Source organism: Anas acuta, chromosome 30 (genome assembly GCF_963932015.1).
Source record: "Anas acuta chromosome 30, bAnaAcu1.1, whole genome shotgun sequence".
Taxonomy (NCBI): Eukaryota; Metazoa; Chordata; class Aves; order Anseriformes; family Anatidae; genus Anas; species Anas acuta.
Window position 1 is genome coordinate 534,378 of NC_089008.1, and position 13,836 is coordinate 548,213.

General features: G+C 55.4%; 1 protein-coding gene across 4 annotated transcripts; it reads right to left on the bottom strand.

The window, feature by feature from the left end:
* Window positions 1-3,118: 3,118 nt before the first annotated feature.
* On the bottom strand, window positions 3,119-11,044 carry LOC137846108 (zinc finger protein ZFP2-like). Of its 4 annotated transcripts, none has more exons than XM_068663792.1 (3): window positions 10,861-11,022; window positions 9,241-9,340; window positions 3,119-6,704 (listed from the first exon to the last, which is right to left on the bottom strand). In XM_068663792.1, the coding sequence occupies exon 3, from the start codon at window positions 6,665-6,667 to the stop codon at window positions 4,967-4,969; it is 1,701 nt and encodes a 566-aa protein (XP_068519893.1). In that variant the 5' UTR covers window positions 6,668-6,704; window positions 9,241-9,340; window positions 10,861-11,022; the 3' UTR covers window positions 3,119-4,966. The 4 variants fall into 4 exon arrangements, 3 of the variants coding, with proteins under 3 accessions (XP_068519893.1, XP_068519894.1, XP_068519895.1); XM_068663793.1 differs by having other exon boundaries at window positions 10,901-10,937; XR_011090384.1 differs by lacking the exon at window positions 3,119-6,704 and adding an exon at window positions 6,711-7,554 and having other exon boundaries at window positions 10,861-11,044.
* Window positions 11,045-13,836: the final 2,792 nt, after the last annotated feature.

Consider the following 13,836-nt stretch of genomic DNA (forward strand, 5'->3'; position numbering starts at 1 on the left):
GCTACAAAGCTCACTATTCCTGGCTGCATTAGGCAAAGCATCGGCAGCAGGTCAAGGGAGGTGAGCCTTCCCCTCTGCTCAGCACTGGGGAGGCTGCACCTCGAGTGCTGGGTCCAGTGCTGAGACCCCCATTCCAAGACAGACATGGACATGCTGGGGAGAGTCAAGGGAGGGCCACCAAGGTGATCAAGGGAGCACCTTTCCTACGAGGAGAGGCCGAGAGATTGGAGAAGGGAAGGCTCAGAGGGGATCTTATCAAAGCCCATAAATCCCTGAAGGAAGGGTGCAAAGAAGATGGAGCCAGGCTCTTCTCAAGGGTGCCCAGACACAGAGTGGAAAACGGGACAAAATTCACCTCCAGAGACCATTTGGGAAAACATCCTGGGGAATAAATTGGCTCAAGGTTAAGCCCAGAATAGTTCATGTAATTACTTCCAAGCAATGGTCTACTGGCTGAGTAGTCCAGAGCACTGTCACAGGTGCAGACAGCCTCCAATACAGACATTTATAGCACAAACACTTGAACTAATGCAGACAGAGCCTTTCGTGCAATCCTTAGCGACTTCTGCACCTCATGAGATGTTAAATGGGGTGGGGATGTCAAGTGGAACTGGGTACAGAGAAGTAGAACGCATGGCAATACCCTGCCTTTTTCAGTCTTGCCAGTTCATGGGCTTGTTGTGCCAGAACATGTCCAGCCCTACCTCCAAATTCCCTGGAGATGAATGACATCCCAAAACTGGGAAACGCATAGAATTGAATTAATGGAAGGTGAAAAATCTGTTTTGCTTCCCTAGTCCCCCACGTTTCTCCTTTTCCTCTTGCCACTTCAGAGGGGCTGTTTTCTTTCCTAATGTTCATCTGTGCTAGTCTGCCTAGCAGCTCTAGCTATATAGCTGCCTAGCATCATTTGCAACAGGTTACAAGACATTTGTAGCAAAATAAATATCCACTGCCTTCATTACTTGGCCATATGATGAAAAACAGTGATGATACATGATATCATCATATATATTTCATATATACTCAAAAATATATGAACATGTGTTTCATATATGTGCAAAATATGAAAAAGTATGATGAATATATATGAATATATATGACATCTATGAAAAACATGATGAAAACCAGTTTGCAGCAGTGTGCAAATGCCAGCCAGCTACACAGATATGCTATAGGTGCTGCACCTCCGAACACAGTGATCTGTCAAGGAACTGAGTCATGTCAATCAAATGCATCACGAAACAAACTCCATGTCCTCCTTAGATCAAAGCCCTGAAATAAGGAGCAATAAGAAAAAATAAACTGAAAGACCCCATCCAAGCCTTCTGATGCTCAGCCTCAGCCCAGGTAACCCGTCCTCTAGGTCTTACATGATAAACTCCAGGTCACTGGGTATTGGAAAAAAATAGAGATCATCCTTTGGGCCACAGCTGAGAGAGTAGTAGGGGTCTGCAGGACATCCAAGTAGCACAAAACCAGAAGTAATTTCCTCCAGCAGTGAGGCCATACTTTCCCCTAATAATGTCATTGCTAGGTAACACACGACCCCAGCTCACGAGAAAACCTTTAATTCGGAGATGGGTGTCTGGTAACAGCCATTCTGTGGACTGAACCACCACAGAAGGTCCTTTTTGTCTACCACAACAGCACAGTCCAGCTAGCACCAACCAGTGCCACCTGAGATGCCCTCAGTCACCCCAGACACTCACAGGGGGCTGGTACATCGGATATAGGGTCTATAAGAGATGCATGCTCCCTTGGAAAAAAGCAGCTAAAGGCCCTGGATACCCCAGGTCATCTCTGATGGCCTCAGCAGTTGAATTTGACTCCAAGGTCTCCATCAGCTGCTTGTAGCTGAGGCTTGAAGTGCTCAATTCAGCTGCTCCTACACAGGCAACAATTGCCACTGGGGATACCTCCAGGTGTGTGGCACAGCTGCAGAAATAAAATGTGACACAGAGGAGACCTGGAGTGACACAAATGACACCGTATCTTCTACCCCTCCTGCCACCACGGTCATCATCGGTCCTCCAAATCCCAGCCCTCAAGTTCTTGTTCATCCAGAGTTCACCCATTTCTCTACGGTTAGGGGCAAAGGGACAATATTGCTATAATGCACATCAAAAAGGTGCTTTATTAATGCAACAGCTTCAGTGTCCCACCAAGCTTTAAATGGCGAAGGACATTCTCTCTCTGCTGTCTCAGTCAAGGAGTGCCATTTCTGCTACCCCTCCTAGCCCCAGCCATCACAGTCAGCCTGCTCCCACAGCCACACCATCCATCCAACCTCCCGAGGGCTGCTTGGGCAGCGCCTTCTCCAAGCTCTGCAGAAAGACAAGGACAGAGTTACGACCTCGCTTTCAATCAGCTCTCAGCAAAATACCTGGAAAGCCTGCAGTCAGCTGCAGGGCTGGGGAAAGGGCAGACCTAGCACACACTGCGGTGACGGAAGCCCTGCACACACCTGCACAAACACTGCAGGCAGTCCCACAGCACGCAGCACCCCGGTGATAAACCTGTGACAAGAAGGGACTGCAGTGGGCCATCCTGACACCCTGGAGACAGAGAAATGTGGATTCAGCAAGAGGATTCAGGGGCTGTGCTGGCACTTTGTGGGCATCTATTCCTAGGAAAACGTATTGCTGCTTTTAAGCCGTGTCTCTGTCCTCTGAGCTCCTAACTACTGTGAAAATGTGAAGGTGATCTGGGTAGTAAATGCAAAGAGGCCAGAGCCCCTCCCAGTGCCTGTCTCCAGAATTGAAATGGGAGGAAACTGGGAAGCCCTGGGGTGAGGGAGAGGCCAGCCTGACCAGGAGGCCCATGACCCTCCTTACAGTGCATCCTCAGAAGTGCAAATCCAAAACAGAGCTTGCTGGAAAGTTTTTGCATTGAATATCTGCAGGACACAGGCTTTGAAGTGGTGAAATCCAGACCTGAGTGATATACTAGCAGTGAGGACTCTGAGTTAGCTACACCAGCTCCTGAGACTGTTAACCCCCACAAAAAAAAACCCTCCCCATCCATAAGGTCGCCAGGCTCATGCCAAAAGCCCAGAGGCAAGCAGGGATTCAGCCAGATGCCGCAGCGGGCTCAAAGAAGCAACGAGGCAAAGACATCGTTAAATAACTGTCCTGTAATTAGTGTGCAGAGTGCGGAGGAGCACACCTCCCCTCCCGCCCCCAGTGCTACAGGAACCATACAAAAGGGGGATGGGGTAGGACCAGGATCACCGGGAGTCCGAGGGTTGGCACCTCCAGGCCCACAGCGTGCAGGAAGGTGCCCGTGACACCGGGCCCCTCCAAGGCGGCTCAGATTGGAGGCCGGTGCTTGCCTTCGCAAGGAAAGGTCCACGCACCACCCTCTGCCCAGCAGCAGGAGCAGCCATCAGTCAAAGAGAACAAATCCAGACTTCAGTGGCAGCAGCAGCTCGGGTGGCTCTCGACCTGGTGCTGTCGTAGGACGTACTGGGCACACACAGCACGGGAACAAGGAGGATCCAGCGCTGGTTTTGTGTGCTCACCCCTTCCTCGTCCAGGTCCCACAAGCAGCTAGGAACAGCTTACAGCACGGGTTGTCCCTTGACAAGTCTCCCAAAGTGGATCACAGCATTTGCACCCCCCTCTTCTGCTCCCTACCTGCCTCACCGGCACCCTGGGGCAGAAAAGAGGGTTAGTGTTTCCAATCCATGGTGGGCTCCTTCCTCCAGATGGGCTGGGAGAGGCAAGACAGTGGCTCCCAAAAGACACTCCACCACCAGCACAAATTGGGCAGCACCTTCTCTTCCTTGCTCCAGCTCTCCGAGGGTCACCCTTCCACTCCCACCTCTTCCCCTGTGCCTTGAGGCCAAATTTTAAATGAGAACACACAATCTGCAGCCAGCACAACCCCACCTCTGCTCCCTGCCTGGGGGGAGAACCAGGCTGCTGAACAGAGGCAGCCTGCGTGGTGCTGTACCAGCAAAGCGCCCGCGTGGCCCCTGCACAGCAGGGCGAAGGGCACTGCTTTCATCATTAACCTGATCGGTAGCAGCAGCGTGAAATATGGACGGAACACTAAACATTCATTAGAAGGAAAGGGAGGTGCCTGCACACTGCTGTTCCCCACCATAATTTTCACTGTTATACACCTCCCAAAAGATGGATGGGGCTCCTGCTGCAGGGCTCAGTCACAGGCAGCAGCGTTCCCCTGCTTTGAGGGGCTCCCCAGGAACACTCAGCCTACACCTTGCACTCCAGGAAGGCAGCAGCGTGGCCCCAGAGCACCAGGCAGACGTGCTGATGGAGCCTGTTGGAAGGCCAGGCTGAGCTATGCTTACTGGGGTGACTAAATTAAGTCCTCTTTGCAGCACTGGGGGGAGAAGAAGCATCCCTTAGCATCAGCCCAACAAAGGGCGTGCCACGGCCTGGCTGATGCTGCTCTTCAGAGCTCTGGACACTGGCTCTCAGCCGCACCGCAGCCTCGGCCAGCCCAGATCACCTCTGGAAGCCACCACGGCCTCCCAGCAGGACTCGAAGTTGCCCAACAGGGGTGTGCCACAAGCTACACCTCGCTGCCACCGGCCAGCCTGCGGCCAGCAGTGCTCATGGATGGCACGCCACCTCCCTGCGGGCAGCACTGGCTGGGAGACAGGATCCTAAACCTCAGAGCTCAGTTAGGACCCCTGTGGGATCACCTCTCTGGGAGGAGTACGGGGAGAACGGCACACGTCAGGGTTTGGCAGAGAAAAGCCATGCAGCTGAAGCCCTGCTGGGTTCGGGCTCGGGAGAAGAGCTGCAGCAGCACCCACTTTTTGGGCTCCTCTCCAGGGACGCTGCAGCAGTCCCCTGCACACCTATGGGAACACGTGCTGCGGCGGGCCAGCCCGGGGCTCGTCTGTTGCTGCAGGCATGCTTGCAGCACACTCGCTTATGGCTGTGGGCTTCTTGGCCTCAAAACGCTCGCGCTGCACACGCCGCCCTGGTGCTCAGCCGTCACGGTGCACGCGCTGGTGCTGCAGCAGGTTGGACGGGTGAGCGAAGCCTTTGTCGCAGACGCTGCACTTGTAGGGGGTCTCGCCCGTGTGCACCTTCTCGTGCACAGCCAGGTAGGCCAGGTCCTTGAAGAACTTGTGGCAGAAGCTGCATTTGTAGGGCCGCTCCTGGCTGTGCACGCGGTGGTGCTGCAGCAGCAAGGAGGGCCGGGCGAAGGCTTTACCGCACGCCTCGCATTTGTAGGGCCGCTCCCCGGTGTGCGCCCGCTCGTGGATCACCAGGTAGGACGACTGCTTGAAGGCCTTCCCACAGGTTTTGCAGACAAAGGGGCGCTCGCCCGTGTGCACGCGTTCGTGGGAGGAGAGGGCGTTGGACTGCTTGAAGCCCTTGCCGCAGAGCGGGCAGACGAAGGGGCGGTCGCCCGTGTGCACGCGCTCGTGCACCTTGAGGCTGTGCCCGTAGGTGAACTTCTTGCCGCAGACGCCGCAGACGTGGGGCTTGTCATCGCAGTGCTGCCGCTGGTGCAGGAGGAGGGCATTGGAGGTGGGGAAGTCCTTCCCGCAGTCGGCGCACTTGAAGGGCTTCTCGGTGCAGTGGGTGAGCGTGTGGCGCTGCAGCTCGTAGGGCGTCTTGAAGCTCTTGTCGCAGCAGGCGCAGTGGAAGGGCCGCTCGCCCGTGTGGATGCGCCGGTGCTCCTGGAGGTTGGAGGAGCGCTTGAAGCGCTTGCCGCAGAGCTCGCAGCGGAAGGGCCGCTCCTCCGTGTGCACCAGCCGGTGGCTCTTGAAGTCCGAGTGGCGCTTGAAGGAGGCCTCGCAGAGGTCGCAGCGGAAGGGGCGCTCCTCGTTGTGCACCACCTCGTGGCTGAAGAGCTCCCAGGCCCGCTTGAAGGCCTTCTCGCACACGCCGCACTGGAAGGGCTTCTCGTCCACGATCACCTCGCGGATCTCGAATTCCGCCCCGCTGCTGGCCACGCTCGCACCCCGCTTCAGGTGGGGCGGCAGCACCACCGCCGCCTCCTCCAGCTCACCCGCCGCACCGCCCAGCACGAGTTTGGCGGTGGAGTAGATGCCGTGCTCGTCAATCAGCTGCACAAAGTCCGGCTTGGGACGGGCATCCCCAGGAAGAGGCGGCTCGGGGGAGCAGGACCGGGAACCTTTTCCCTCCTCCTCTTCTTCGCTGCTCTGGGGCACGAGGGGGGCCTCCTCCAGCCCGTTCTCCAAATGGCTTTTCTTCCGTCGGAAGTCACCGGCCTGTCCCCAGATCAAGCGCAGCCTCTTTCCCCGGGAGGGCCCTGGCTCTTCGGCTCTCTCCCCAGGTCCTGGAGATGCCGGGGCCGGGCTCGATTTGGGCTTCAGGTAGAGCCGGTGCTTCCGCCGGAATGGCCTGCGGGGCTGCAGCTCCCCCGGTGCCTTGGGCTCGGGGCACGGGGCACCCCCCTCACCCTCTCCTGCCTTCTGGCTGGGGCTGTCCACGTCCTGAGGGGCGAGGGAACCACGTCCTTGCCAGCAGCGTCCTGAACGGCGAGGAGAAACCTGCCTGTGCCTCTCCGGGGAGTCTCCCGCCAGCTGTGCCCGGGGGGCGTCCTTCTCTGGAGTCTCCTCCTGCTCCTCACCTTCAGGCCCATCTTCGGAAACGCAGACACGCCGCAGGGAAAAGGGGGGCTCGCAGGCTGGAGAACCTGGCTGCTCTTCCATGGCTCCAGGCACCGGCTGCCAAGCCAGACAGGACCCTCTGCAAAAATCAGGAAGGGGAGAAGATGAGAGAGGCGACCCATCACCGGGCAGGACTATACAAGAGGCATGAAGACAAAAACACGGGTGGAACAGCGTGCAGGGAGGTGTGCCACATGAGAAGGGACCGCAGAGCTTGCGAAACCTGCGGTCAGCGATTCCTCTTTACCTTAGGGAAATCGAGTTGGCTGGGTGGCGCTGGAGGAACAACACGGATCAATACTTCTTCGAAATCTTTTTACTGATTAACCTGTGATTAGCAACTGAACCAAACTGCTGGTGGTTATCCACTTGCACAGCCGACTGCCTGCTCACCCACAGCTACTCGGCCAGAGCAGTGGTTGAGAAGCCAGCCTCAGCCTCCTACCCAGCAGCTGGGGGTCGTACCAGCTCGCCAGCAGCTCCCAGGCAGGGGTTTGGGAAGCTCTGTGCAGCCCTGAAGCCTGTCTGCCACGAGTTTATCAGCTCCCATGGATTTACCAGCACACCTTGTCTCCTTATTGGGCAGTTTCCTGCCTTCTCAGCACAAACACCTCCTTTTTCTGGCCACTGTTTCTCTGGGCTCCATTCAAACCCATGGGTACCCCCCAAGCTTGTTCACAGAATTCATACAGAACTGGCCTTGTGACACTGGTGTGTGGCCTGTACGGAGAGAGACGGTGTCCCTGGCTGGGGCAGAGCAACCTTCAGCCTCCACAACAGCCAACAAGCCAGCCTTCAGCCTTGAAGTTGTTGCCCCAAAGGCCCTGTGGGGAGGAAAGCCTGGGGACAGCAGTCGCAGGCATGCTGTCCAGCTCTGCCCTGCTCCGTAGAGGCACCAGGATCTGCCTCACACACCTCCTGAGCCGGATCTGCAATCCAAACCACATGTAGATCAGCTCAGACCTGGCCAATAACAAGGGAGGAAAACAAGGCTGAAGGGTGATCTATCTCCTGGTACAGTGCAATCTTGAAACGCTGCATCAGATCATGCTTAAAAGTACCTGACGCCCAGCAAGAGTGATCAGCTGAGATAAGGAGCTGCTCCTCACAGCCAATTTCAAACACCCAGCTTCACCTCTGAACTCCGAGGCAGGTGGCAGCAGCGGGCAGGTCCTCAGGAGCAATGTCTTGGCTTTAAGAGCATCTGAGCTCCACATCACGCAGAGAAGAGCATTTCTGCTGACCAATGTTGAACGGCAACTGCTGCAAAACTAAACATGAAACCATCCCACAGGCCCCTTCCACTTCAGAATGGGCTCTACAGGCTTGAACAGAGAAGTAGCTACCAGGGAGTAACAAGCAGAAGAGGAGCTGAAGAGGGGAAAGACAGATGCTGAGAAGGCACTTGGTTAAAGTTTCCCCAGGCCTGATTAAGTTGCAGACAGCTGGTGCTGCTGAACCTGCAAGAACTGATACACTCCAGACACAAAGACTCTGCTGAATCTGTCCCAAGGCCACCAGCGCGCACTGGAACCAGCACCAGGTTGTGAAACGCAGGCCACATCCCCGAGGGATGAGCCCCTGTGCCCCTAACACTGCTGGGGACAGGGCTTCAGCCAGGCAACTGCAAGGGAAGGCAAAGGGCTGAGATGTTTGCAGGCAGAGAATGCACTGTGTGAGGTTAAATGCTATTAATAACAGCACGATTCCATAAATAGCAAGAGCCTAATGAATAAAAGGTGCTCCAAGATCCATTGCTTATTATCTGTGCCTCCCGCCCCCACTCAATCTCAAGTTACAAAAAAAAAAAAATAAGTCACAACAAAACTGAGTGGGTTTCAATGCAAGATTTGGTTTCATTGCCATAGAGAAAATATGATCAGCCCGAAGCTTTGTTAGTCCCTCACTCACAGCTGCAAACAAGGGTGGGCCTCAAAAGGGCAACTCGTGCTAGTTTAAGAAGGTAGCAAGCTGAAAAGAGGGGCAAAGAAGGTATTTGTTAAATAGATCACACACAGCAAAGGGTGAAAGGGACGGGAATTTGAATGAATCAGAAGGTTAGAACCAAAGAAAGCCAGTGAAGGATGAAACCAGCAGAAATCTGTACCTAAGTGACCACTTTTCGTCTCCTGCTGAGATGGGTATGTACTAGTTGCTTCCCTCACCACGCAGGCAGTCCATCCCTTAATTTGTCGTGCACAAATAAGGCTGGAAGCAAGGATAAGGGCTCAGGACTGCCCTGCTCACCTTCTGGGATGGATCTGGACCTCCCTTTCAAGCCCATAACTCCTGGTCTTGTATTGAGGCTTCAGAGCTCTCACACAAGACTTTGGGTTGAGTCCTCAGGGTGACCAGAAATCCCCCGAGCAAACTCTGAGCCCCGTAACCAACACCTACACTTACCTCTGGGTATTTAAAAAACAACAAAAAAAAAAAAAGGAATTGCTTGCTTGTGGAAGAAGAGATGGTGCAGAGTCCAGGCTGACCGAACACCATAAATTCATGTAAGACAACAAACCACTGCTGCTGTGCCTCAGATTTTCGTGCCCAGCACAGATGGGATGCAAAGCACAGAGTCCTAACAGGGAAAGGAACTCAGCAAGACACCGACTTACCCCGTGCTGCGAGGGATCCTCCTCCAGCAGTCGGTTTAAACCACGCGGTGTCGGAGAGGGCTGCTCTTGGTGGCACATGCGCATGGTCACAGCAGGAAACCTAGGGGGCCACACCAGGCAAGAGGTCACACACGGGCGTTTTGTGCATAGAGACAGCTGAATTTGCCACAGTTTTATTGCCTGCCCCGAGCCTTGCCATCCCGGAGCCCACAGGGGTGTGGGGAAAGGACCACGGGGCTGCACCAGGGCTCAGCCCGGCAGCATATGAATGACTGCTGTGAAAATGATGGTTTGTGACCAAGAGATTTCCACAGCCTTGGCCCAGAACTGTGGGAGAGTTAAGGAGACCGCTCGTAATGCAAGAAGGGATGAAAATACCTGCTGGCCTAGAGAGCTGAAGAGACAGGAAGGGGTGAAACAGAAAGGGCAAGGTGAAAAACAGGCGTCTGCTTAAAGAGAGCTTCTGAGTGCCAAGGCGGAGAAGATCTGGGGGTTAAAAGTGACTAAAAGCATCAAAACGCTGCAGGAGAGGCATTCCCAGTGCAGGCAGCACTGACACCAAGCAAAGTCCTGGGGAAAAGCACTTGGGAGAAGATGGTGCAAAGCAGTTGAGAGCTGGAGAAGGAGCAGAGGGAGTCCTGGGACTGGTCAGGGGAACCTGTCCTACCCACGGCTATCTAACATCATCGAGCTGGTGCTGAGAAGGAAGAGCTAACTGCAGGCTGTAAAGATAATCAAAGATAAAACTCAGAGAACGGATACGTGTCAGAGGGGAAAAAGAACAGCTTAAGCTGAAGGATGGTGCTGGCATCAGAGCGAAGAGGCACAGTGCAGAGATGGGTGAGAATTAGGATGAATTAGCTGCAGCTCGGTAGGAATAGCTGAGAAAAAAAAAATATATCCTTTTCCCCCCCTCCCCAAGGCAGCTGGAGCATTTCACTGCTCTGGCTGGAACCAAGATGCGCTGCCAGCCCCACGGCACCACCTCAGGGAAGGGGCAGGGTTAATTAAGGCAGAGAGGTGAGCTTGGCAGCCCCTGTGGGGGTCTTTCCTCAGGACCTCCCCCTCCCCAGTGGGCAGTCAGCTCGAAGTGAGCCCTGTCAGCTCGCTGCCTGCCCCCCTGCGTTACAACCAGACCCTCCCTGTTCTCATCCCCTCCTCCAGTACCAACACAGCCCTGCAGGATGCTTTGGCATGGAAAGAACCTTAAAAGCCATTTAATTTCACCCCCCTGCCCTGGGCTGGGACCCCTCCCACCAGCCCAGGCTGCCCAGAGCCCCATCCAGCCTGGCCTTGAACATTCCTACGGACAGGGCAGCCACAATTCCCTGGGCAGCCTCCTCCAGCACCCCTCCACCCCCTGAGCGGTGATTTTTTTCCTTACACCTAACCCAAATCCAATTTTTTTAACCCATTCCCCTCGCCCTATCCCCCCACCCTTAACACCGAAGCCCCCTCAGGCACGGCCAGGCCGCTCCCAGCTCTCCCCGGACCCTCTCCGGCCTCAACGCCCCCAGCTCCGGCGGAGCGGGGCCGCGGCCCCCTGCCCACCACCGTGGGCACCACCGTGGGCACCCCCCGGTACCCCCCAATCCCCCCCCAGTCCCCCCCGGGCCTCACCTCGGGGCCGCCCCCGCCGGGCCCCGCCGCCGCCCCTCACATCCGGCCGGTGCCGCCTCCCCCGCCGCCGCTTCCGGCCGCGCGCCGCGCCGCGGGGAACGTCACTTCCGGCGGTGGCAACGGCGGCGGAGCGGGGGCGGGAACGGAGAGGGAGGGAGGGGGGAGGGAGGTAGAGAGGCGGGGAGAGGGGAGCATGCGCAGAACGCGCGGCAGAGAGGGGAGAGGCAGCGCATGCGCAGAGCGTGGAGAGGGGGCGGGAGGGGGGGCGCATGCGCAGTTAGCGCCGCGCGGTGGGGGGGGGGGGAGGGGGGGGCCGCATAAAGGCACAGGGTAATGGAGGGTGGGGGGGGACTTCAGGATCACCCAGTCCAGCCCCTGACCTGACACCAACCAGTCCTACACTAAAACACAGCACTAAGCACTACACCTTAACGTCTTCTGAAGACCTCCAGGGGTGGTGGCTGCACCCCCTCCCTGGGCAGCCCGTCCCACTGCCTCACAACCCCTTCGTTAAATAAGTTCTTCGTAATATCCAACCTAAACCTCAAATTTAGCCCGTTCCCCCTCGTCCTGTCACCAGTGGGAGAATAAACCAGCCCCCACCTTGCTGCAGCCTCTCTTAAGGTGTCTATTAACGCCACAGATAGAAGAATGGGGGGTTGCTTAATCGCATTAATGCTTTTTAAATAAAACAATCATAATTATTAAAGCCCAGAACAGAAAAATATCATTAAAATAGATATTGCTGAGTGTCTTTGCTTACTACTGTGCAGATTAACCGAAACAAGGGGTCTCGGGGGCCCCTCACAGAGGACGTTTCCTGGCAAAAATGGGGAACCCGTCTCAAAAAACAGCTGAGACCGATCCTATGGTTTGGTCAAGAGCCAAGGAGCAGCCGAGTCTGCACAAAGGCAGGGGGTCAGCCAGGGGTGATGAAGAGCAGTTATTGGCCTTCATCCCCACGACTCCCCCCCACCCCAATAAAACAACCAGCAGAAGGCATCGCGCAGGCGCAGACGGGAGGGGTTTATGGAAATGACTTCTTGGAGCTAATTTTAATACAAAGCAGGGATAGGTTATGAATATGTATAGGCGTATTGGGAAACTTCATGCATGTGTAACGCTTTGCTGCATAATAACCAAAGCAAGTCACTGCGTTAGGGTGCGTGTGCCTTTGGGAGCTATCCCACATGCGCCTGGCGCCGAAATAAACCACATACCTACTTTATAACTCATTTGCTTTGAGTTGTAGAGTTCTTCCACGAATTACTGTCACCAGGCACGTGGGAGAATAGACCGACCCCCACCTCGCTACAGCCTCCTTTAATGTGGCTATAGAGAGCAATAAGGTCGCCCCTGAGCCTCCTTTTCTCCAGGCTGAACAAGCCCAGCTCCCTCAGCCACTCCTTGTAGGACTTGTTCTCCAGGCCCCTCACCAGCTTCGTCGCCCTTCTTTGGACCCGCTCAAGCACCTCGATGTCCTTCTTGTAGCGAGGGGCCCAAAACTGAACACAGTACTCGAGGTGCGGCCTCACCAGAGCCGAGTCCAGGGGGACGATCACCTCCCTAGCCCTGCTGGTCACACTGCTTCTTATACAAGCCAGGATGCTGTTGGCCTTCTTGGCCACCTGAGCACGCTGCTGGCTCATATTCAGCTGACTATCGACCAATACTCCCAGGCATGCGCCGTCAGACGTGGGGGGGGCAGTGGGGACACGCATGAGCGTGGGACACACGTGTGTGTGGAATATTGTGTGTGGGATATGTGTTTGTGGGTAATTCATGTGTGTGGCAATGATGTGCAGGAGGACACGTGTGGAACATGTGTGTGCGGAACATGTTTGTGGGGTGTGTGGGTCACACATGTGTGTGGGACACGTGTGGGACATATTTGGGACATGTATGTGTGGGACACGTGTGTGGGATATGTTTGTGGGGCACACGTGTGCGGGATGTGTGTGTGGGATGCGTGTGCGGGACACATGTGGGACATGTTTGGGGGGGACACATGTGTGGAACATGCGTGTGTGGGACGTGTGTGTGGGATGTGTGAGTGGGACAGTCATCTGTAGGACATGTGTGTGTAGGACATGTATGTAGGGGATGTGTGTGGGACACGTATGGGAGACACGTGTGTGGGACACGTGTGGGACATATTTGGGACATGCATGTGTGGGACACGTGTGTGTCAGATACGTATGTGTGGGTAACACGTGTGTGGCAGGGATGTTCAGGAGGATGCATGTGGGACGTGTTGGATGTGCATGTGTGGGACATGTGTGCATGGCGGGGATCTGCAGGAGGACGTGTGTGTTGGACATGGGTGTGTGGGGGACACGTGTGTGTGTGGGACACGCATGTGCATGGCAGGGATGTGCAGGACCACACACGTGTGTTAAATACACGTGTGTGTGGTAGAGACATGCCTGGAGCACATGTGTGTGCATATGGAACACGTGTGTGCATGGCAGGGACGTGCTTGGAGCATATGTTTGTAGGGACGTGAGTGCAAGGCATGGACGTGTTTGGAGCACATGTTTGTGTGCCTCTGCAATTCCTGGTGCTCGGGGATTTCCAGGCAAGCCCATGTTCGTTCCACGCGGAAGCTCTGCGAGCTGTTTTAACCCCCGGCAAGGCACTTTGCCCTCCCGTCATGGTCTCAAAAGTCACCATAACACACGGAAGACAGAGTAATAAAATACAGAAATGAGTGACTGCAGGGAGTGCGTGCCAGCTGCCCGGCGGCCAGCCTTGAAACCACAACAAATCGCCCCAAATTCCTGCAACCCGCCCCTGCTGCAGCCCCAGCAGCAGCTCCCAGAGCAGCTGGGTGTTTAGTTTGTCGGCTGTGACTCACTGTAAGAAAAGCTGGTTTCAGATGTCAGCAGGACAGAATTAACAGGAAAAAATATATATTGAAAAAAAAATGTATTTTCCCATTTCTCCCCCGCCTCCCCTCCTTTTTCTGAAGGTTGT